Source organism: Pinus tabuliformis, chromosome 2_1, assembly GCF_031772625.1.
Source record: "Pinus tabuliformis cultivar Carrire ecotype Pingquan chromosome 2_1, CPIR1, whole genome shotgun sequence".
Classification (NCBI taxonomy): domain Eukaryota; kingdom Viridiplantae; phylum Streptophyta; class Pinopsida; order Pinales; family Pinaceae; genus Pinus; species Pinus tabuliformis.
The window spans coordinates 661881546-661904668 of record NC_142299.1 but is presented as its reverse complement, the minus strand read 5'-3'; the positions used below and the strand labels follow the sequence as shown (position 1 = coordinate 661904668).

Sequence of the window (23123 nt, the reverse complement as noted above, 5' to 3'; positions counted from 1 at the left end):
GGGACTTTGACCTAAAACAAGATGACCCAAGCATGAAACCCATGCTTTAATAAGTCATAATAATAATATTTTCTTCATTCTTTTGATAAGTACATTTCATTGTGACTCAAATACATTTATGAAGACCGAACCTAGTTACATATTTCAACACTCCCTCTTAACTAGGGAGGTATTTACAAGTACAAGGAAGATCTCAGAACACACGAACCATGAAGAATTTAGGCATCACAATGCCATGGACTAAATCTGTCCAAGGTCCTCCAATAGTTTAGGCACCGCAATGCCACAGACTAGATTCCTGACCAGGTCAATCTATCCGAGTGGGACTAAGATGTACTAAAGCTTTCAACCTTTCTAGGTACCATTAGGCTTACTTGCTAACCATCAACCCAGGGATCTAGGTGCGTATCCGAGGTCAGAGCTCTATAACCAACACCACCCTACTTACTTTGGGAACTAGACATCAACACAAAGTGCCAGCCAGATGTTGTCCCAGGCAATGTGTCTTACACACAAAGCCTCAACACTCCCAATTATTCCAATTGATAACAAATCTCTCCAATCAAATTGATCGACAACATGCTATCAAACTTCCGAGAGATTTACCTATACAAACACAACCCCAATCAGTAACAAACTTTCAAATGTACATAAATACAAACCTCCGGGGTCTTTCAAACATTTGATGTTGCTTCTCAATACATCATAGTAGGACTTTCAAACGAATCTTGACAGAAGATTCCTTAAACATACATCTTCCTTTCCTACTTCACATGTAGCAACACATTCTACAAACATATCCTGCTTTTCTTATCTCAGCAGTTCCTCAAAATGCATTCTCCAATTTTCGTTTTTCAAGGTGTCCATCATGACTATAATATGCCCTCCCTACTAACTAGGGACTTGTTTCCATGAAGACAAGAGTGATGTGTCCTTCTCTTACTCATGGCCTTCACTAAGACTTACAGTTGTTAGTCCTGGTCTAGTGCATGACACATGAAGTAGAGAACCATATCCATCACTCCCTCTTAACCAGGGAGGATCTAATCATTCCTATACAAGGAATATACCCAAGCTCCCTCTTAACCTAGGGAGATCAACTTCTTTTCTACGACATTGGAGAATCTTTCATGGCTTCCATCCTTCTCATCAGAGTTATCATGACCATCATCATCCATATAACTTTCTTCATCATGCTTATCATATCAACTTTACTTACAAACATCTTCACCATCTTGAAGATTATGTACCTGCACAACTTAGATAGCAAGTACAACCAAATCTATTGAAGCATGAAGTTAACCTTATCAAAGTAATTGAAGCATTAGACTTTATAAACATAATCAGCAAGAGACTTTGCTTCTATACTTCAACTTCTTGCCCAGGTTTTGTTACAAACCCTAAATCACATCAACAACTCAAGATATCAGTCTCATTATGTCTAGGGCTTCAATATTTCTTTTATAGATATGGAAAACTCTTTTATAACATATATCAGACCCTAGAGACCAGTTTAACAATGCATCTAACAACTTTCAGAATTCATATGTTAGACTTCCTACTAGGATTTCATACAAACCTAGATTTCATACATGAGATTCAACAATCAAAACCAATCACAACTCAATCAACAACATGACTAGCTTCTACTAGGGTTTGATGTAAACCCTAGATTTTCATTTACTAATTCTCAACAATCAAACTTATCACAATACAATTCTAGGGTTTTATCAACCTTTCATAGATCCTAGAATTGTCAAATCATATACTAGAGAATTTAACTTCTACTAAGGTTTAGCTACAAAACCCTAGAATTCACAAACAATACCATCCTAGAATATCAAACTTTGACTAGGGCTTAGTTCCAAACCCTAGGACTTATGACTATCAATAATTAGGTCAACACATATGCATATCTAGGATTTCATCATCATGCATAAGCATATCAAAACAACATATGTCAGGCAAACCCAATGACACAAACATATTAAAACATATAATAAACTTGATCAGACGAACAAACATATACCTAGGAATTCATTCCTAGGTCATAAGGGTCTTGCTCATAAACCCTAAATATCTAGGGTTTCAATACAAAAACATAGCAAACCCTAAATTACCAATACTTCAAAGGTTTGAGATTTCATACATTACCATTCAACCCTAACAAGTTAGGGTTTCCATAACCATACCAAAACCCCAAACATGACATCATCAAAGCATCAAGCATTTTCTATAGACTTCAACAATAACCCTAAGTAGGCTAGGGTTTGACACATAATCATCAACATACCCTAAAGTTAGGGTTTTTCATAAAGAACCTTTCTAGGGTTCCACCAGAGTAATCAAAGATATAAGGAGGGTAGATTTATCTGATGATGAATCACCCAATCAAGAATCTTTTAAGATTCAAGAAAGCTAGACACAATGACATTAGTAATGATTTATCAAGAATGAATATGAAGAGAGCAAAAACTTGTAATTCAAAACATACCTCTTGTTTCTTAACAAACCTTGTAATTCTGATGCTTTGTCTTGTGGGCCTTTTTTTTTTTGAGTCTTCAGCAAGTTTTTCCTAAATGGGGAAAATATGAGTAGAAATATGATTATTATTTAATGCAAACAAAACTAGATAGGTAAGGAAGACTAAGAATGAAAATAATAAGATACTTGTCTTTGGAGGTTGGTGAGGGCTCCTTCCAAGCTTGAGGGATACCTATAACCTTAGGAACAAAATAAAAAATGTTTTTCCAAAATATGTTAAACCTACAAATACTAAAAATAAAAAATAAAATAACTAAAGCTTAGATCAAAGGACTTAGTAGTGTAAGTCCCTTATATCTGGTTCTTCGGGCTTAGTCTTCTTTGGAGATCCTTCTTCAACAATATTAGCTTGGTCTCTGCTTATTTTCTTGTTCTTTGGATTTTCAGGACAATCATTTCTATAGTGACCCATTTTGTGACATTGGTAGCATTCTATCTTGGACATATCGACCTTCCTTCTTGGCCCTCTTGACTCCTTGGAGTGTCCTTTCTTGTGAGAAGCAGAGTATGCATTTGAAGCCTTTGAAGCCTTTTCTTCTTCATTGTTGGATACTAATGAGATTCTCATCTTCTTGGGTGCAAACATTCCACAGTTGCTCGAAGGTAGGAGCTTCTTTCCAACTGTTGAGCCCTGAAGTAAAAAAAATCCAAGTATGTGGTAATCCAATAATGCAGTGATTACTAGCTCCATTTTTGGTACAATTTCATATATGGCTTGAAGTTCATCTCTAATTCTAGATATCCTCACAAAGAAGGAATCCACAATATCATCCTTTGTCATTTTTGTAGTCCTTAACTCATTCTTCAAACTTGCTACTTGACTGATGTTCTTGATAGTGAATAATTTTGACAATGCTTCATACATTTCTTGAGCATGGTCTATATTGGAAATGTATGGGATGAGATTGTCCTTTATGCTTTCTACCATCAGTGTCATTGCCAATATCTTTGACTCTATATACTTCACCTTGTTTGCATCACTGGATTCTTCGGTAGGTCTCTTCACCTTGCTTTGACGAAATCCAAGACCTTGTTCTTTTCAAGAATGAGGTCAATTCTCTTTTTTCAAGACCCGTAGTTTGATTCTCCTTCCAATTTGTTCTCACTCTTTATTGTGTTAGACATTGTCCTTGAAGATAGTGAGCTTCTTCTCTTATAAGAGCTCATTATATGATCCCTTGATCAATCCTTTAGATTCCTTCTAGTAGATACTCAAAACTGCCTTTTTCCTCCTTCACCAAAGCTCTGATACCATGTTAGAAAATCAGAAAAGCAGAAAGATTTTCTTATATAGATAATTACTTGTGATTCTTTTATCTTTTAGTTCATCAAACAATTACCAAAACAATAACACAAGGACAACAGATGTAGGTAGACAACCAGGGCAAAACCCCTATCTAGGGGAAAACCCAATCAACAATTCTTCCTTCAATAGTTTCTCGAGATAATTCAAGACTCTTTGACCTAGACAAAGACTTCCTCCACACCAAGTTAGCCCTCAATTCTTCTTGCAGATGATAACCCTTGAAAGAAACTTCAACCTAGCAGCATCAACATGTAGTAGCAACTTCGACCCAATAGCAGCAACAACAATAGTTTTGACTAGACTATGAAAACTTTGATCTCCCTTGATACAACTCAGAAGTGAGAGAGAGTTGGCCCAACATTTCGATCTTGGTGTCTTCTATCTTCCTCCAAAAACTTGCACTCCTTTTTAGTTCTTCTTCCAACCATTTTCAAATTTCGCACTTTCTAGCTTCTAGCTTAGATATCGAACTATGTGTGAGAGAGTGAGATGGTCCAAGTGAATTTGAACTGCCTTGTGTATATAGCCTTCTAGTGAGGTCAAATTATCCTTCTTGAGGCCGACTTGGTGTGGAGGAGACTAAATTCATTTTTGACGCAAAAATAATTCTTTTACGTGAATCGAAAGCCCAAGAAGGGTCTCTTTTAATGGACAATGACTCTAATGACTTAGAATAAATCCTAGAAGTCCTCAATGGGGACTTTGACCTAAAACAAGATGACCCAAGCATGAAACCTATGCTTAAATAAGTCATAATAATAATAATGATAATATTTTCTTCATTCTTTTGATAAGTACATTTCATTGTGACTCAAATACATTTATGAAGACCAAACCTATTTACATATTTCAACAAGTTGATGAGTTACAACTACATAGAAATACAACAAGAGTCAAACACGTATGCATGATAAGTGGAGCCCATCAGGGAAACTCCAAAGTGAGAAATGACAATGTCGACACCATAATCCTAAGTAAGCATCTCACCAATCAACTATTAGCATTTTGATCCATCAACAAAGATATACAACCACAAAGAGAGAACCAATGGATGAGCCAAGACAACTTATCAAACAAGGGAGAAATGAATCTCCTTTGTAATATTCCAAATAGGAAAATAGTAGTGAATATTAAAAACATGAACTAAGCTACAACAATTAAAATTTAATCACACATGCACAATCAGTACACCAAATACACTGGGCAAGAAAGCTAAGCCATTTTATTAATATTAATGAAATTCGTGTACAAACGAGTGAGAACAAAGAAACCTAGGCTTGCTTATGCAAGCTATGCAAAACCTAGGCGATATATTGATGACACAAGTGCTGAAATGGCTCCCCACAAAATCTGTGCAATGCCTAGAAATTTTGTCTTCTATTGCTGGAATGGAACTGGATTTCTACCTAAAGGAACACTCATAAAATTCTGCAAAAATATCTCTGAACTCCTCTCAACAAACCCACAAAAACCTAGAAAGGGTTTGGGCTGATTTCGGCTGATCCGAAAGCCCTCAAAAGGTGTGAATTACCCTCTCTGGCAAGCTCTGCACACTACAGGAAAATACTCTACTAAATCCTGCCTAAATCCACCACTGAAATGCCTCCCAAATCTCTACAAAAATCCCCTTCGAAAATGCCTTATTCCTCTAGCTCCTTACTCCTCCAATCTCTTCTTCCTCCAACCTCTGTGTAGTCATAGTCTAGTGGCCTCTATGCACTGCTAGAAATGGATAAATTTGGCCCAAACGATCTCCTCAATCTTTGCCCTGCAAAATGACACCAAACTCCAACTCCAATGAGGGAAAATTTCTCTACAAAGGCCCAGATCCTCCAATCCACTATTGGTGCTACAAATGATGCTCCACGAATTTCTTCTGTGCCTAGGAAATGCGCAGAGCTTGGAAAACTCTTGCTATGAAGCTCAAGGGAAGCCTTGAATTGGAGTTCCAAATTACCTCAGTAGGGAGACACTCGAAGTTCTCCTAAATGAGGGTGGAATCTCCGCTTGGAATGCTTGTGCTAAACAACACTGCTCTTCCTGTGCTCAACAACCACAAGAGAGTTTGATTTTTGAAGTTAGATAGGCCAAAGATCCAAAATGAGAGCCTTCTAGTCTTATCTATAATTACCGGTCCTCTCTCCCTTGGTGGATCCCATTCTCCACTAGCTTGCACCTCCTTTTTCTCTCTCCTCCTCCACAAGTGCGAATTTCCTTAGGGAGTTCAAATTGCCTCCTTGTGACACCCACATTCCACTAAGGTTGATATTTTTCCCTTTTTCTCTTAAGTCCCAATGTAAAAAATATCTCCCATGCCAAATTGCCAAAATTATGCTACTCCTGAGTCCTATATGATTTAGGAAATTGGGGATATCACAGTCCTCCTCGCCAAAATTTGCTTGTCCTCAAGAAACTGCAATGCTGGATTTTGTAGCATCTAGTCACCCTCCCATGTGGCATCCTCCTTAGGCAAGTCCTTCCATCTGACAAGGAACTCCCTGATGACCCTATTTCTGAGCTTCATCTCTCTCACCTCCAAAATGGCCTCTGAAACCAAAATTAAATGCTCCTCGTCATCCAATGGTGGCAACTCTGTGGCAACTGTAACCTGATGTCCTAGTACCTTCTTCAGGTAGGACACATGGAACACATTACTGGTGGAAGTTCCAACTCATATGCTGCTTCCCCTACACATCCGATCACCTTGTACAACCAATAGAAGCGAGGCTTAAGCTTCTCAACCCCCTTCTGCCTAAGCGTTGACTGTCTATACGGTTGGAGGCACAAGAAGACTAAGTCCCCAACCTCGAAATGTCATTCAACTCTGTGCCGATCTGCATAAATCTTGTGCTGGTTCTGTGCAGTCTGTAAGTTATCCTTGTGAGCCTTGAGGATCTCTTGGCTCTCACGGATCCAATCTTTGGGCCATAGGGCTCGATCGTCTCCAAAAACCATGCCAGCAAAAGACAAAACATCATAACCATAAAGAGCATGAAAAGGTGACATACCAATGGACATATGGTAGGTGGTGTTGTAGAAGTACTCCCCAAGATGCAACCACTTCATCCATGCGCGCTGCTGCCCCGTAACATAGTTTCTCAAGTAGCCCTCCAACCACTTGCTCACTATCTCTGCTGATTGTCTATCTGGGGGTGGTAACGATTACTAGGTGTGAGCTCAGTTCCCACCAATTGAAAGAGCTCCTACCAAAAGCCCCCCATGAATATGCTATCCTTGTCATTGATGATGGCCTTGGAGAGACCTTACAATTTGAACACCTCCCTAAAGAATAACTCAACCACCTATGAAGTTGAATATTTGGTTGGAAGAGCGAAAAAGTGGCAAAATTTGGTCAACCTGTCCACCACCACATAGATGCAATCATGGCCCTGGACAATTGGAAGTCCTATAATGAAATCCATAGAAATACTCTCTCACTTCCCCTCTAGGATGGGGAGAGGTTGGAGTAACCCAATCGGATGTGTGTGTTCCCCCTTATTCTTGACAAGTATTGCACTCCTACACATGTCTCAAGATGTCCTCCTTGAGGCCCTTCCAAGTGAAACGCTCCTTGATAGTTTGATAGGTCTTGAGGAACCCCTGATGGCATGCGGTGAATCATGGGCTGCATGCATAATCTTATCCTGTAGCTGTGATCCTGGTACCAAATAGATCTTGTCCTTATTGTAGATCACCTCGTCCATCACCCTGTACCTATCATCCCTGAATGTGCCATCCAAGATTTCGCATGCTTGCTGGTTCTTGGAGTACTCCATCAAAAGCTGTGCCCTCCAATTCTGAGTGATGTCCATGAGAAAGAGTGTCAGGGTCTCTTGGATAGTGCGTCTGCCACCACATTATGCTTCCCCTTAACATACTCATTCTCAAAGTCGTATGCTTGGATCTTACTGACCCACTTCTATTGCCTCTCGTTAAGCTCCTTCTGCTCCAAGAATAATCGAAGACTGTTGTGACCAGTCTTCACTTTGAACCTGTTCCCCACTAGATACTGCCGGAACTTAGCCAAAGCGTGCATGATGGCCAACATCTCCTTCTCATATATAGAATATAGCCTCTCATAATGCTGGAGTTTCTGGCTCTCAAAGGCTATAGGATGTCCTCCTTGCATTAACATGGACCCAATGTCCTCGCCAGAAGCATCACACTCCAAGATTGGGCAGCTACTCATCACTCCCTTAAGGCACTCAAAGGCCTCCTGTGCAACATTTGTCCACTCCAAAGCCCCTTTCTTCGTGAAATTTGTGAGGGGTTCTCACTGCTACCAACTGTGAAAATCTCAGTTGGTAGCAGTGAGGACCCCTCACAAATTTCACGAAGAAAGGGGCTTTGGAGTGGACAAATGTTGCATAGGAGGCCTTTGAGTGCCTTAAGGGAGTGATGAGTAGTTGCCCAGTGTTGTCACTGCCTAATATTTCACAGCCCTTCACAAACCGCCTATAGTAGGTGCATATACCCAAGAACCCTCGCAACTCTGTAATGCTCCTGGGCATAGGCCAATCCAGAATGACCTTGATTTTCCACTAATGCACCCGTACTCCATCCTCTCCAATCACATGGCCCAAGCACAACATCTTCGTTAGGCCAAATTTGCACTTCAACATCTTGGCGTACAATTGTTGCTCCAAGATGCCCAACACCTCCTTTAAGTGATGTATATGCTCCTCCCAAGTCATGCTATATATCAAGATGTCATCGACGAACACTAGAACACATTTGTGCAATTGCTTGTGGAACACATGGTTCATGCAAGACTAGAAAGTAGCTGGAGCATTGGTCAACCTAAAGGGCATAACTAGGAACTCAAAGTGCTCGTTGTGGTACCTGAACGTTGTCTTCGCGATATCCTACACTCTCACTTGAATCTGATGATACACGGAGCGCAAATCTATCTTAGAGAAATATTTGGCTCCCCTAAGCTCATCCATCAACTCATCAATGCACAGAATGGGGTATCGGGTCTTCAATGTCTTCTTGTTCAGGGCCTTGTAATCTACGCACATGTGTAGAGTCCCATCCTTCTTCTTCACCAACACCACCGAAGAAGCGAAGGGACTAGAACTCAGCCTAATGTGGCCCAAAGCTAACGACTCCTATATGGCTCTCTCAATCTCCATCCCGATAAGCCTTGGGATGTTTATAGGGAGTAGTAATGACTGTGTGTACCCCCTCCTCCAGCTCAATCATGTGCTCAAACCCTCAATTTGGTGGACGACCTAGAGGAATGTCTCCAAATATTGTCTGATACCTCTCCAGCAATGCTAAAATGTCTGGGTGTGGTTGCCGTGCCTGAGTCTCTGCGTCTGAAACCTTGAGCTCAACTGCCCATGCTATATCTCCATGTCGCAAGTCGGCCTCCATCCGGTTAGTTGACATTATCTGTGGTGGATAGGAATGCATGCCTCTCAATACAACTAGATTCCCATTTGGGCCCATGAACTCCATCTCCAGTGCCTTGTACTCTGTAGTGAGATGCCCAAGAGAGTACAACCACTGGACACCCATCACCACATTCGTATCTGGCACGTTCGCTACAAAGAAATGATCTGTGACTAAATAGTTCCACATAGTGAAGGTCAACCTGGGTACATATCTTGTGCATTGCATAGTTTGGTTCCTTTGTATCAGTACTGAGAAACTCTCAAAGGGCTCCATGTGTAAGCCTCTCCTCTCCACCATCTGTGCATCAATAAAATTGTGGGTGGCCCCACTGTCTACTAGCATCGACACACATTGCCGTTGAATGGTGACTTTGATCCTTAGTGTCAAATATCTCGGAACCCCCATGAGTGAAGCAGTGACCCTGTCGGTGGGGTCTATGAAACTAGTGTCTCCTCCTGTGCCCTGAGGCTCACCCTCTCCTCCAACGGTCTCCTGCTCTGTATCCTCCTTCGGCTCACTATTTGAAAAGACCTCTATATAATATTCCTTGCCCTTAGTGCATCTGTATCCCGGGTCCCATGGCTCCTGGTAGGTGAAGCAAAGCTTCCTCCTCCGGAGATCCCTCCTAGTCTCACCATCAAGCTGCCTTCATCCTGTCATCTCTCTCTGTGGAGGTCTGGTGTCTCTACCTCTCTAAGGAAAGGTGGGTCTGGAAGGTGCTAGTGCTCTGGTCTTAGGGACTGTATCAAGCATGTCCTTGGTCTGGGTGATAGCGTCCTGCAGAGATACAGGTCTATAAGCCCTCATCCATCCACGCAAGGGTTTTGACAACCCCTCAATGAATAACATGATCAACCTCGCCTCTGAAAGATCAGAAACCATCATTGCCAATCTCTAAAACTCTGCCATATACGCCTTAACGTTGCCTGTCTGCCTCAAGTTAGCTAGCTCCCTGAAGTGTAACTCTGGGTCCTTTTGGTCCAATCTCTCTATAAGTCTCCTCGAGAACTTTGTGCGAGATGTGATGGTGGCATGCCCCAACATAACCAACCCATGGTACCACCAATCTTGCACATCTTCATCTAAGTGAATTGTGGTGAATCTAATGGCATCTGTCTCTCGCATGGGGTTCAACTAGAGGTAAGTGTCCAACTTCTGTATCCACGCCCTCGCTGAACTCCTGGATGACCCATCAAAATTTGGGTGTGTAATATTTCCTGCCAACTTCTGTGTATCCTGGTTCTGATTTTGTTGGCCCCCTCTATACGATGATCCACTTTCTGATCTGTGCGTCTCCTTCAAATGATAAAACTCCCCAAACGATAGAGCCCTCCTGAACCTGGGATCCAACACATCATACTCATCAATCCCTTCTAAGAAAGACCTCAGCAAATCCGCAGAACTATCCAACTCTCTCTCCCTCTCAAGTTCATCCAAAAAATTAGGCATGCTAGGATGACTAGACTGGCCATACGCATGGATGTTGTTTTGCTGGGTTGTGTGTGCATGTGTGTGGCTTCCTTCTCTTATCCGGGAATCACCTTGTCCATTGTTGGCTTGACCCTGCTGGATCTGCAATTGTGATGCCAACCCGATGTCGTATCTGGGCGCAGGTCTGCTTAGAACCCACTCGGCCTAGTCCTCTGATACCGTTTGATGCAAGCTCACTATTGGGCCTGCTAATTCCCACAATGCCCAGACTTCTCCTGCTAAAGACGCTTCCTTTAATCCCAATTTAAACCTCCCTATCAGGATCTAAATTCCCTGTAAAAACAAATTCTAGTGAGAATTGGCAAAAGGGCCAGTCCCTCTGCGCGAGTGGACTATATTATATTTCCAAGTGGGAGGAGTCGAAAGGCCAATTCTCTGTGAGTATGGCCAAGAATTGCTCCCAATTTTGGCCTCTACAGCAAGACCTTCGCGGTCCACCTTAATCCTTAGGATCGGCCTACGCGGCACCATCCTATTTAATATGATTCTCGTTCCTTTGTTACATAGTCCCTAGAGCCAATCTCCTCTCTGTTTTTGACTGCGCTTCGTTGAAACTAAGCGCTATGACCAAGCACTGTGCAATAGCCGACGTGTCCCGGCGTTGGAAGCCCCACACAATGGAGATTGGCACTTATAAATGCCGTTGGGGTAGAACCTCCAGGTGGGACCCACTTTGCCACGTGAGCCCGTTCAACAAAGCCCGATGCGTAGCCTTGGGCACTCCAAAAGTATATTGCTGGGTTAGGCATCGACCAGGTGGGCTCCACCCACTCTGTTCCAACCCAATGTTAACCCTTTATGCATCATATTGAATCTTCCGGGGTATGATCTTTGGGTATTACCTCCAGGATGATGCAATCCTGCTCCTCTGAACCTTCGGGATGACACAATCCCGCTCCCCCTCTACCTGGTCGCTTAGACTTGGCGCTCAGAAAAGTGCTTCCGGGCTATTCCTTCCGGGTAGGGTCCACCTTGCCACATAAGCATGACGCTTTATCATTTTGTCTCCCGACGTTGTCTGTTGCTGCTCTCCAGCACAATCAATTGACAAATTTCCTCCAAACGCTAAATTTGTCTAAGTGTTGGTCGCTTCTCTGTGCCCTTTTTGGCCTCTCCTTTCAGCTCTGCAACTACCTTCCACCGCGCCACTTTGATTTTGCTCTTCCTCCTCCTCTAACTTTCGGCTCATCTAGTTAATGGATCGTTGATCCTTCGACGATCAACGATCATTCGTCTATCTCTCCTAAGCTTATTCTTCCACCACCTTCTGTTGCGACTCTGGTCCTGCTTCTGTCTCAATTTCTCTATATTCTTTAATGCATCTTCTCCCTTCTAAGGCTCTGCACTCCTTTTGGTCTCTGCCTCTGGACTCCTCTCGACTTTCTGTATGCTTTCGCTGTGCCCTCTTGCCTGTAAGGTAGTGAATCCCTCCTGAGCATGATCAACTCGAACTTGCAGTCACCCCTGGTTTATCCAATGATATATATATATAAACAGGGAATCACTCCAACACTCAAATAATTAATAGAGTCCTTCTTTTCTTAATTAAATCAACATATTTACAAAAGGCCTTCGGCCTGCAAATACAACGTTTCGGCCCTCTTCGCCTTATGATCATTCTCGGCCTCTAAGCCTCTCGAGCTCTTCTCTGTACCCCTTCTAGCTATGAATTTGATTACATTTTGTACAAAAGTATTGAAAACCAACTTTTGGTTTCAGATCCTGAATTTCCTCTTAGATCCACAAAAGTCTCACCTATACCCCTCAACTTAGGTTATGAATTTACCAACAATCTAACCACCCAATATTCTCTCCAACTCTCACATAATTGCCGTGATCCCTATGAAAGAGAGATCCAATTACATTTCTCCCACATTTTTATGCAAATGATCATGATACCTAGATTTATGCACTCAAAATAAATAATTAAAACAAACTTAGGGAACCAACTCCCTTGGTAAATGAAAGACCCCCTAGCCTAATCAAAACTACATTTTGACTTGGGGTAAGATGCTCCTGCATCATACTCCCAAAGTTCAAAAGATTCATGGTCTCCTGACCATGTGTATGTTGATGAAGTCCCCCTGGATCCCAAACCTTAGTTTGTAGTTGATCTTTCTTCCTGTTGTGCTGCTGCTGTGTTGCTATTCCTTGTTCTCCTGGTTTCCAGATCTTATGTTGCTGCTGTGCATTTGCTCTACTAATGTAGAGTTCCTTCGTCAGCTGCACCTCTTTACTGGTTGTCCTCCTCTTCCTCGTGTATCTCCTCCAAAATGTTTTCTCCTTCAGCTTCCTCACTTCTTCTATTATTTCATCAACCTCTACTTTCAATTGAATTCTTCTGTTGTCACTGTCCTCAGGCTACTACATATCCTCCTCTTTCACGAAAGTTATAAAACTCTTCTCCAACTCTGACTTACTTCCTTCCTTTTCAATATGCTGTCCACATTTTGCAGTCTTTTCTTCATTGTTGCTGAGTACAATATCTTCTGACTCTAATTCTACTTTTGCAAACTGAATTCGTAGTTTTTGGCTCTCTATCCTTTGTTCCAAGTTCAATTCTTCAAACAATTCAAAATTATTTTGAATTGTTCCCATGTTCTCTATGCTTAAATCTCTTGCCAACCATTCCTCCTTGAAAATTTTATCCTCATCTTTATTCGTACTTCCTTCCATAGGCATGAGACTTGAAATTTCTTCGAGCATATCTTCATAAAATAATTCTTCATCCTTAGTGGCTGCTTCATCTTCTATTCCTGCATAACATTCCTGCTTCATCCTCCAAGAAGTAAATGATGTAATGTCATCCTCCTCTAGATCATAAATTAAGGATAGTTTTTCCTCAATTTCCCTTAGCAAAGCAACTTCTTTTTTAACCTCGACCTCTTCAAAGTTATTAAGCATATGCTCACAAAACCTTTCTATTTCAGTTGTCTCCTCAAGAAGTCTCATCTCCTGCATAAACACATCAGCTAAGTGTTGATCACCATCTGCCAAACCTGCAAACACACACAAATTGTTAGTTTTAAAAATATAAGCCTCCTCCATCAAGGCTTCAACTATCTCTTCTTCCTCTTGCAGACTGTCTATGAATGCCTCTTCTGCACTAAAGAACACATCTCTTTCAAACTCAGCAGCTCTGAGTTCCTTCTTTAGTTTGTAGTACTTCCTCTGTTTTAACTTCCTCTACAAAGAAGGCCATCCTAACTCCTCCTTCCTCATTCTCCTGCCATAACATCCCTAGTCTCTAAGCTGCTGCTTCAACTTATCCAAATCTGTCCTCAACTTAGCCAATTCTCTCTCTCTCTTCTTCACTAATTCTGTTCTTCATGCCTGTTGCTTTGGCATGCTCTTCCCTCTCATTGTGACTTCCTCTTGAACCCTGTATATGACTATCCATAGCCATTTTCACCTCTTCCTTTTGTGAACTTTCCTTGTCAACCTGTGAGATGCTAGAAGCCTTTCTCCCTATCTCTGTAACAAGCCTGCTGCTTGATACCAAAACCAAGCTCTCCTCTTGGTCTCTTCACTTCCTCTGGACAGTTCTGCCAACACCCACTGTGGAACTGTCTGTCAACTTCTACCAAACGTCTTTCTCTATTGGAAGTTGACCTGCTTCTTAGGTTCTCTGCAGTAGAACCCTTTCCTCTTCTTCTGGAGTACCTCTGCTCCACAGCTTCCCAAGCTGTCTGGCTTCTGCACTTCATCTGCTCACTTTTCCTCTTCAAGAACTCTGCTGTCCTCATCTCAGCAATCCCCTTCTACTGTTGTCGGGTCCTGTCATAATCCTTGCTGGAAATCTTTGGCTGCTTCCTCTCCTTTTCTGTCATAGCTTCCCTGCTATGATGGCTGCCTCTGCTTGTATGGCTGTTATCTCCTTTCTGCACTACAATCTTTCTCTGTATCACTGTTGCTTTCTCTGTTATGTCTACTATTCATTGTTTCTTCCATTTAGAATTATATAAAAAAATCAAAACTTCATCAAATAGTAATCCCCCTGGTTCACACCTTGGACCAATTCCTCTACAAAACTAACTCTGTTAAGAGCATACTAACTCCCCTGCTTCTTGTAATCACCTGTAATCTGCCAACTCTGCTGGTCTGCAATCTTCAATTTAGATTTACAAAACTGCTCTGTACTCTTTTCTCCTCAACTCAATTCAAATTATCAAAACAAAATGATTACCTGTCAAGTCTTAAGCCTGAACAACACTCGAATAATTAACACAGTGCTGCTTTTCTTAATTAAATTGACATATTTAACACACTGCTGCTTTTCTTGGCCCTCTTGGCCTTATGGCCATTCTTGGCCTCTAAGCCTCTCGAGCTCTTCTCTATACCTGTTCTACCTATGAATTTGATTACATTTGGTACAAAAGGATTGAAAAGCAACTTTTGGTTTCAGATCCTCAATTTCCTCTTAGATCCACAAAAGACTCACTTAGACCCCTCAACTTAGGCTATGAATCTACCAACAATCTAACCACCCAATATTCTCTCCAACTCTCACATAATTGTCGAGATCCCTATGAAAGAGAGATCCAATTACATTTTCCCACACTTTTATACAAATGATCATGATACATAGATTTATGCACTCAAAATAAATAATTAAAACAAACTTAGGGAACCAACTCCCTTGGTAAATTAAAGATCCCCTAGCCTAGTCAAAACTACATTTTGACTTGGGGTAAGATGCTCCTGTATCAAATTGCACTCCCACCAACTGCGTCAGCATGTCCATCATGGCCCTGTTCTGCCTTACCAACTCCTCTAGAGCCTGTCCCTGACCAGCCTGTCTAGGCTGCTTATTGTTCCTCCTGGTTCTCCATGTATTCTCTGTTCCAAACTTCACGCTATCTAGCATGCTCAAGCTCAGTGCCTGAACAAGGGTCAATATTCTCCTCTCTACATCGACCTCTTTTGCCTCGACCTCTACCTCTGTGAAATAATACTACTCCAACGTATCAGGGTGGCATCACCTGTTCTTGTGTCCATAGTTGGCCAAGAACATGCTGTGATACCACTATAATATCCCAACTAGGAAAATAACAGTGAATATCAAAAACATGAACTAAGCTACATCAATTAAAATTTAACCACACATGCAAAATCAATACACCAAATAAACTGGGCAAGAAGGTAAGCCATTTTATTAATATCAATGAAACTCAGGTACAAACGAGTGAGAACAAAGGAACCTGGGCTTGCTCCCCAGGTGATAGAATGATGACCCAAGTGCTGGAATGGCTCCCACCAAAATTTGCGCACTGCCCATAAATTTTGCCTTCTGCTGCTGGAATGGAACTGTATTTCTGCCTAAAGGAATGCTCAAAAAATTCTGCAAAAATAGCTTCAGACTCGTCTCAACAAACCCACAAAAACAGAGAAAGGGTTTGGGCTCATTTTGGCTGACTCGGAAGCCCCCCAAAAGTGCGAATTACCCTCTCTGGCAAGCTCTGCGCACTATAGGAAAATACTCTGCTAAATCTTGCCCAAATCCACCACTGAAATGCCTCCCAAATCTCTACAAAAATCCCCTCTGGAAATGCCTTATTCCTCCAGCTCTTCCTCCAACTCTTGTGCAGCCACAGTCCAATGGCCTCTTCGCACTGCTAGAAATAGATAAATTGATCTCCTCAATCTCTGCCCTGCAAATTGCCACTAAACTCCAACTCCAATGAGGGAAATTTTTTCTACAAAATCCCAGATCCTCCAACCCACTACTGCTGTTACAAATGATGCTCCATGAATTTCTTCTGTGCCCAGGAAATGCGCAGAGCTGGGCAAACTCCTGCAATGAAGCTCAAGGGAAGCCTTGAATTGGATTCCCAAATTACCTCACTAGGGAGACACTCGAAGTTTTCCGAAATGAGGGTGGAATCTCCTCTTGGAATTTCTGTGCTAAACAACACTGCTCTTCCTGCGCTCAACAGCCACAAGAGAGTTTTATTTCTGAAGTTAGGCAAAAGATCCAAAATGAGAGCCTCCTAGTCTTATTTATAATTGCTGGTCCTCTCACCCTTGGTGGACCCCATTCTCCTCTAGCTTGCACCTCCTTTTTCTTTCTCCTCCACAAGAGCGAATTTCCTTGGGGAGTTCAAATTGCTTCCTTGTCGCCACCACATTCCACTAAGGTTGAGATTTTTCCCTTTTTCTCCTAATTCCCAAAGTCAAAAATGTCTCCCATGCCAAAATTGCCAAAATTGTCAAAATTGTGCTACTCCTAACTGATTTAGGAAATTGGGGATGTCACGTCCTCCAAGCCAAAGTACCCAAGCAACCAAATGAAAGCACCATCTCCAAGTCAAGCCCAAAAATCCATGAAGAGATATCCTGCAAAACATCCATATGTGTGATCAAGAGCACGTGTTAATCCTCATATGCAATGTGAGGGGTAATATATTGACAAGAATGAAGGAATCTGAACATTCTTCTCTCTCTCTCTTGCAACTTCTCTGCCCTTGTGTAGGCCTCTTTTATTGCTTCTCTCGTAATGAAGACCAGGCATAAATGGGAACAGCCTCTCCCACATCTTGGACTAGAAAATTGATCTCATATTAGATGTTATAAAGGTGATGGTAGGCGCTACACCCCCAGCGGGAGGCTTTGACACTGCAAAGTTTGATTTCAAGGCTTCGCCCATGATTGGGCTACTTGGTATGAGCAATAGATCTTCATTCATGGGCCCTTCACTATAATATTCCCACCTTATGCCACTCTCTCCCATTTTTGTCCTAAGATACCGTTATTTAGAAGAAGTTCATTGTTCTTCTCAAGTCTTTTCTTAGCATAAAAGCCTTATCCAAATGAATCACTTTTAGAAAGCACTTATAGCTATGAAAAAGGACCTGGTTACATTTCAAGAAGTATCATGGTTCGATGTAAAAAATAAGTTGACTAATTGGTTATGGTGTTTGTAATATATACAATTTGAAGAAGTAAGATGGCAAAAGGTAGGGGCTCACTTTGTTAATGATAATATTATAAATTTGATATAGTGAGAGTCTAAATGTAATTGGCTACGAAATCTCTTTTGTGCAGTGTAAACAATGGTTATGTAAATGCTTCACATTGTAATGACACTAAACTTGAACAGGTAATGGAGTTCATTAGAGATGGGAAAAAAACAGTTGCCGAGCTGATGGACTTGGGAATACAACTTTTGGGCAGGTAATGTGTTTAAAATTTCAAAGACTGAAAATATGTATAAATTTATCTGGAAATTATCTATGTTGAGTTTGTCATAGATTTTTGTAGAGATCCTTCCTGTATGAATGAGGATGCTTCTAACCATGAGAAAGATGCAATATTTCATGGGAACGTGTCTCATGTAGGGCATTTCCTTTGCATTTTGTTGTTTGGGGATAGGGGAACACATGGAAAATGCTGCTATCCTTCATTTACAAGGGATGTCTAAGGGACATTCTCTAGATGGCCCTAGCAAATTTGGGCTTTGGTGTATCCTTTGATCCTACAAGGGACTATTGGCCATCCCCTATGTCCCATCTGTCTAGAAACCCAAAAAGAAAAAAAAAAAAAACTTCCTACTCCAAATCTCCCCCACACCATACAAAAGGAAAAACTGATTAACATTGCACGAGAGTAGCTTGGAAAAAGTTTCAAATAACAGCTTTGAAGGAGAGGGATGCAGGTTGGCGCTTGGAATTGTTCTGTAGAGGCTTGAAAGAGCAGGGTGCAAGGTTGGAACAATTGTCACAAAGCCCATGACTGCCTTTTACCAGTTTTGTCTATTTAATACTTCTGTTCTCCATCCTCTCTTTTTCAGCGTTTAGAAAAATCAGCATTCAACAAAACTAGTCATTCTTCTAATTGTGAAAGAGAAGAAGCTAGGCAATAGAGAAATGGAAATTCCATTTCAAAAGCAATAGTCAGCGGCAATTTTAACTTAGAAAGGCCTATACTACAATATGTGACCTAATTAACAAAAAACAAACCCAAAATTTTGGTTGATTATGTGGATGGAAATGTTAATAAAGGCCTTTCAAGCAGGTTTTTTGGTGTAAAACTACAACTTTTTCACATCTCCAGCAAGGCACTAAGACAGTGTAGGAAATAATCCTCGCATGACATGCTGAAAAATTAATTTTTTGAATGATAGTAGATAATAGAGGAAAAATTTCAAGCATAGCTGGAGGAAAACCATAGTGGAATTGGAACAACAACTGCATTGCTGGTGCTGGCAATGGCAGCCCCATCTTCGTCAATACTACATTCCACACAACATAGAAGAGAGCAGTTCAAAGCAATGTTGCAAAAGTCAGCATCGACAAAAAGTCGGCAAGGGTCCTGAAAACATCGTTTTGGAAAATCAGCGAAAAAAATCGGAAAAAAGGTTAGAAAACCACTGCAGACATTAAAAAATGCAAAATGTATTCATTTTTTTCCAGGGTTTAAACATATAAAACAACAACAACATCAAATAAACATATTGGCACATAAATATGAAAAAGCACTGATATATATGATATAGTGGATGTCAAATAAAAATGATACATCAAAGGCAATACTAAATCCTGCTGATCCCTGATAATTGTCCAATCAAGGACTCAAATGTGGAGAACCAATACAAAATAGCATCACATATATAAATGTATCTCATCATCATGAGTTATATGTACAATGGCAAAACAAACAAAACTAGTAGCTAGCTATCTGAGATCAATGCCCTCTCCCCCTTTTATGGGAAAAGATGATGGGCTATTTGCCAGGTCTGCCCCTAACAGTAGAAGGCCCTGGCCCTGCACCAAATGTCAGACGATGACTGATGGGTATGGAACTGTGCTCTCCTATATCTATACAAATTGGTGCTGATGCTGCCACATGTTAGTTTGTGTAGCTCAGACAGGTGTTCTAGTCTCAGGTGGTGTCTATGAGGTCATAAACATAGTTGGATTAATTATCTCCAATACCCAGAAAAAGTTTCAAAGGATAATTGTCTTAATTAGATTTAATTAGCCAGTTTAATTATTTTCCTAAGTTTGACTTACAAAAAATGGTTAATTAATCGGGATTAATTGTGAGAAATAGATTTTTCCCTAATGACTTCTAGAAAAACGATTTGATGGAGTCAAGATGATGTTAGCCATTGATTGCGATTAGATCATGGCCATTATTTATACAACGAGAGATTATAAGGGGAGATTGATGGGGCTTTTGGAGACACAATGAATTGCAGTAAGAGCAAGTGCGTAGTGATAGCATGGAAGACACCAGTAGTTGGGTTCAATAGTGACTGAAGATCGAGTTGCCGGAGAGAGATTTCTTCACAACGATTTCCAAATTCTCAATGATAGAGGCAAATCGAATCTTGCAGAGGCTGAATTCTCTAGGTGATGCGAATTCACTGAGGAGGCTAAATTGCCCTAGGTAGAACAAATTTCCTAGAGAAAGTCGATTTGCAGGAGAGAAGCCGATTTTGCCAATAGAGGTCAAATTTCCTGTGGAGGCTGTGTTATTCTGCAAGGGAGTGCGAATTGCTAGAGGAGGCCGAGTTATCTACCAGGGCTGCACATGTGGAATGATTCGAGCTTCCAAAGGAGGGCCAAAATGATTTTGAGATGTCGAGTTGCTTTAAGGAGGTTAGATTATCTAGTAGAAGTGAAGAAACTAATTTGCTAGAGGTTTGCTAATTTTACGACAAACAGTATATGTACTTTCAATTATAGAATTGCTGAAGAATAATGAAAACACTCATCCACAAAACTGGTTTTCCCTTTAGGGTTTTTCTAGGGACAATTTGTTCAAAAATATCAGTGTTTTATTTTGTGTGTGTAATATTTTCTAAGTTCTTGTGATCTAATTTTGGTGAAGTTATAGTAGTGTTTTATTCAGTGTTTGCCTTCTATAGTTTACAAAAGACAAATATCTTTTGAAGATAGGTGAATAATAACTAGATTAATTGCAATTTTTTTAAAAGTTTCACATGGTATTAGAGTATATCGTGAATAATAACTAGATTAATTGCAATTTTTTTAAAAGTTTCACATGGTATTAGAGTATATCTGAGGGCAGAAGAGGCTCAGCATAGGCACAAAAAGAGAAAATTTGTTGAAAAATGTAACTAGGTTCGGTCTTCATAATTGTAAAGAAATGTATTTATCAAAAGAAAAAAAAGAAATTTTATTATTATTATTATTATTATTATGACTTATTAAAACATGGGTTTCATGCTTGGGTCATCATGTTATAGTTCAAAGTCTCCATTGAGGACTTCTAGGTTTTGTCTTGAGTCATTAGAGTCATTGTCCATTTTATGAGACCCTTCTTGGGCTTTTGAATCATGTAAAAACTAAAAAGAATTATTATTGAGTAAAATAAGTCATTTGTCATCTCCACACCAAGTCGACCCTTACCTGATCAAGTCAGCGTACATAAGGGTAATTCGACCCACAAAAAAGGGTATATATATAGTGCAGTTCGATTCATTTGGTGCATCCATCTCATAAGTTCAATATACAAGCAGAAGAAGTAGAAAAAGTGCGAAATTCCAAGAAAAGAAGGAAAATCGTTGGAAAAGGATAAAAGTCGAAGTTTTGGGCCATCTCTCTCTCTCATTCATACGGAGTTACTCGGTTATTGCTAGGGTCAAAGATTTGCTGCTGGAGAGATTGAATTTCTGCTAGAGAGGTCGAAGTTTTTGTTGCTGCTACTGGGTCGAAGTTTGTACTACTACTAGGTTGAAGATCTGCTACTGCGTCTAGGTCGAAGTTGCTTCTGGAAGGTTGTCATCTGCAAAAGAAGGAAAGGGCTAACTTGGTGATTGGAGGAAGTTTGTGTCTAAGTCAAGGAGTCTTAGATCATCTCGTGAAACTATTGAAGGAAGATTTGTTGACTGGGTTTTCCCCTGGATAGGGGTTTTGCCCCGATTGTCCACCTACATTTGGTGTCTTTGATCTTTGTGTTATGGTTTTGGTAATTGCTTGATTAACTAAGCTAAAAGAACACAAAAAGTTAATAAGAACATAAGAATATCACAAGTAATTATCAACATATAGAAAATCTTTTTGCCTTTCTGATTTTCTAACATGGTATTAGAGCTAAGGTGAAGAAGAAGGAAAAAGGTAGCCTGAAGATCTATTGAAAGGACAATAAGGAGTTTTAAGGGGTCATCAAGGAAAAGGATCATATAAGAAGTCAAGCCTACTATCTTCAAGAACAATGTCTAACTCAATGAAGGGAGAAAACAAATTAGAAGGAACATCCAATTACAGGGCATGGAAAAAGAGGATAGATCTCATCCTCGAGAAGAATAAAGTCTTGGATCTAGTCAAAGGAAAAGTAAAGAAGCCCACAAATGAATCAAGTGATGTAGAAAAGGAAAAATTCAGAGAAACAAAGATATTGGCCATGACACTAATGGTGGATGGAATAAAGGATAACCTCATCCCATATATATCCAACATAGATTCCACTCAAGAGATGTATGAAGCCTTATCCAAATTATTCACAATCAAGAATCTTGGTCAAATTGCAAGTCTTAAGAATGAACTAAGAACTATGAAGATGACACAGGAAGATATTGTGGTATCCTTCTTTGTAAGGATAGCTAGAATCAAAGATGAACTCCAGTGAATAGATGAGATAGTACTTGAAAAGGAGCTTGTAATCACTACACTTCTAGGATTACCAACATCTTGGAGTGCCTTTTCATCAGGTATCAACAGTTGGAAGGAAACTCCTACATTCGAACAATTATGGAATGCATGTAGTCAAGAAGAAGTCAAAATTTCATTAGTAAGCAACAAAGAGAATGAAGAAGAGAAAATTTCAAATGCTTATTTTGCTTATCACAAGAACAAAGGAACCTTCAAGAATTAAAGGGCCTAGAAGGAAGGTAGACTTATCCAAGATAGAAAGCTACAATTGTCACAAGATGGGTCACTATAGAAATGTTTGTCCTGACAATCTGAGGAATAAAAAAAGAAACAAGGATCAAACAAAAGTTGCCAAAGAAGGATCTCCAAAGAAAAACAAGACCGAAGAATTGAAAATAAATGACTTATACTACTAAGTCCCTCTACTCGAAGTTTTTGAATTGTTTTGTTAAAGTTATAGGTATCCCTCGAGATTGGATTAAGAGGGAGCCCTCACCACTTCTCAAAGATAAGTATCTTATTCCTTGTATTATCCTTTTATATTTGGTTTCCTTCTCCTATCTAAATGTATTTGTTTTAGATGCTAATAATATTTATTTTCATATTTTTCTTGTTTAGGAAAGGCTTACTAATTGCTCAAGGAGAAGACCTCATGAGAGAAAGGATGATAGAAGTTCTATTGGAATTGATGTCCTATAAGGTTTGTCTACAAAAACAACTCAAAGGTATGTTTTAGACCATAAGCTTTGTTCTCTTCGTGATAA

The 23123-nt window shown here is 40.3% G+C and overlaps 1 protein-coding gene across 1 annotated transcript in view; it reads left to right on the top strand.

The window, feature by feature from the left end:
• The window catches only part of LOC149202324 (urease-like), a 313306-nt gene that overhangs the window by 38649 nt on the left and 251534 nt on the right, over positions 1–23123 (top strand). Inside the window, exon 2 of the mRNA XM_089399946.1 lies at positions 17841–17914. Within this exon, the coding sequence (XP_089256072.1) occupies positions 17841–17914 (74 nt within the window). The remainder of the gene's footprint in view (positions 1–17840; positions 17915–23123) is intronic.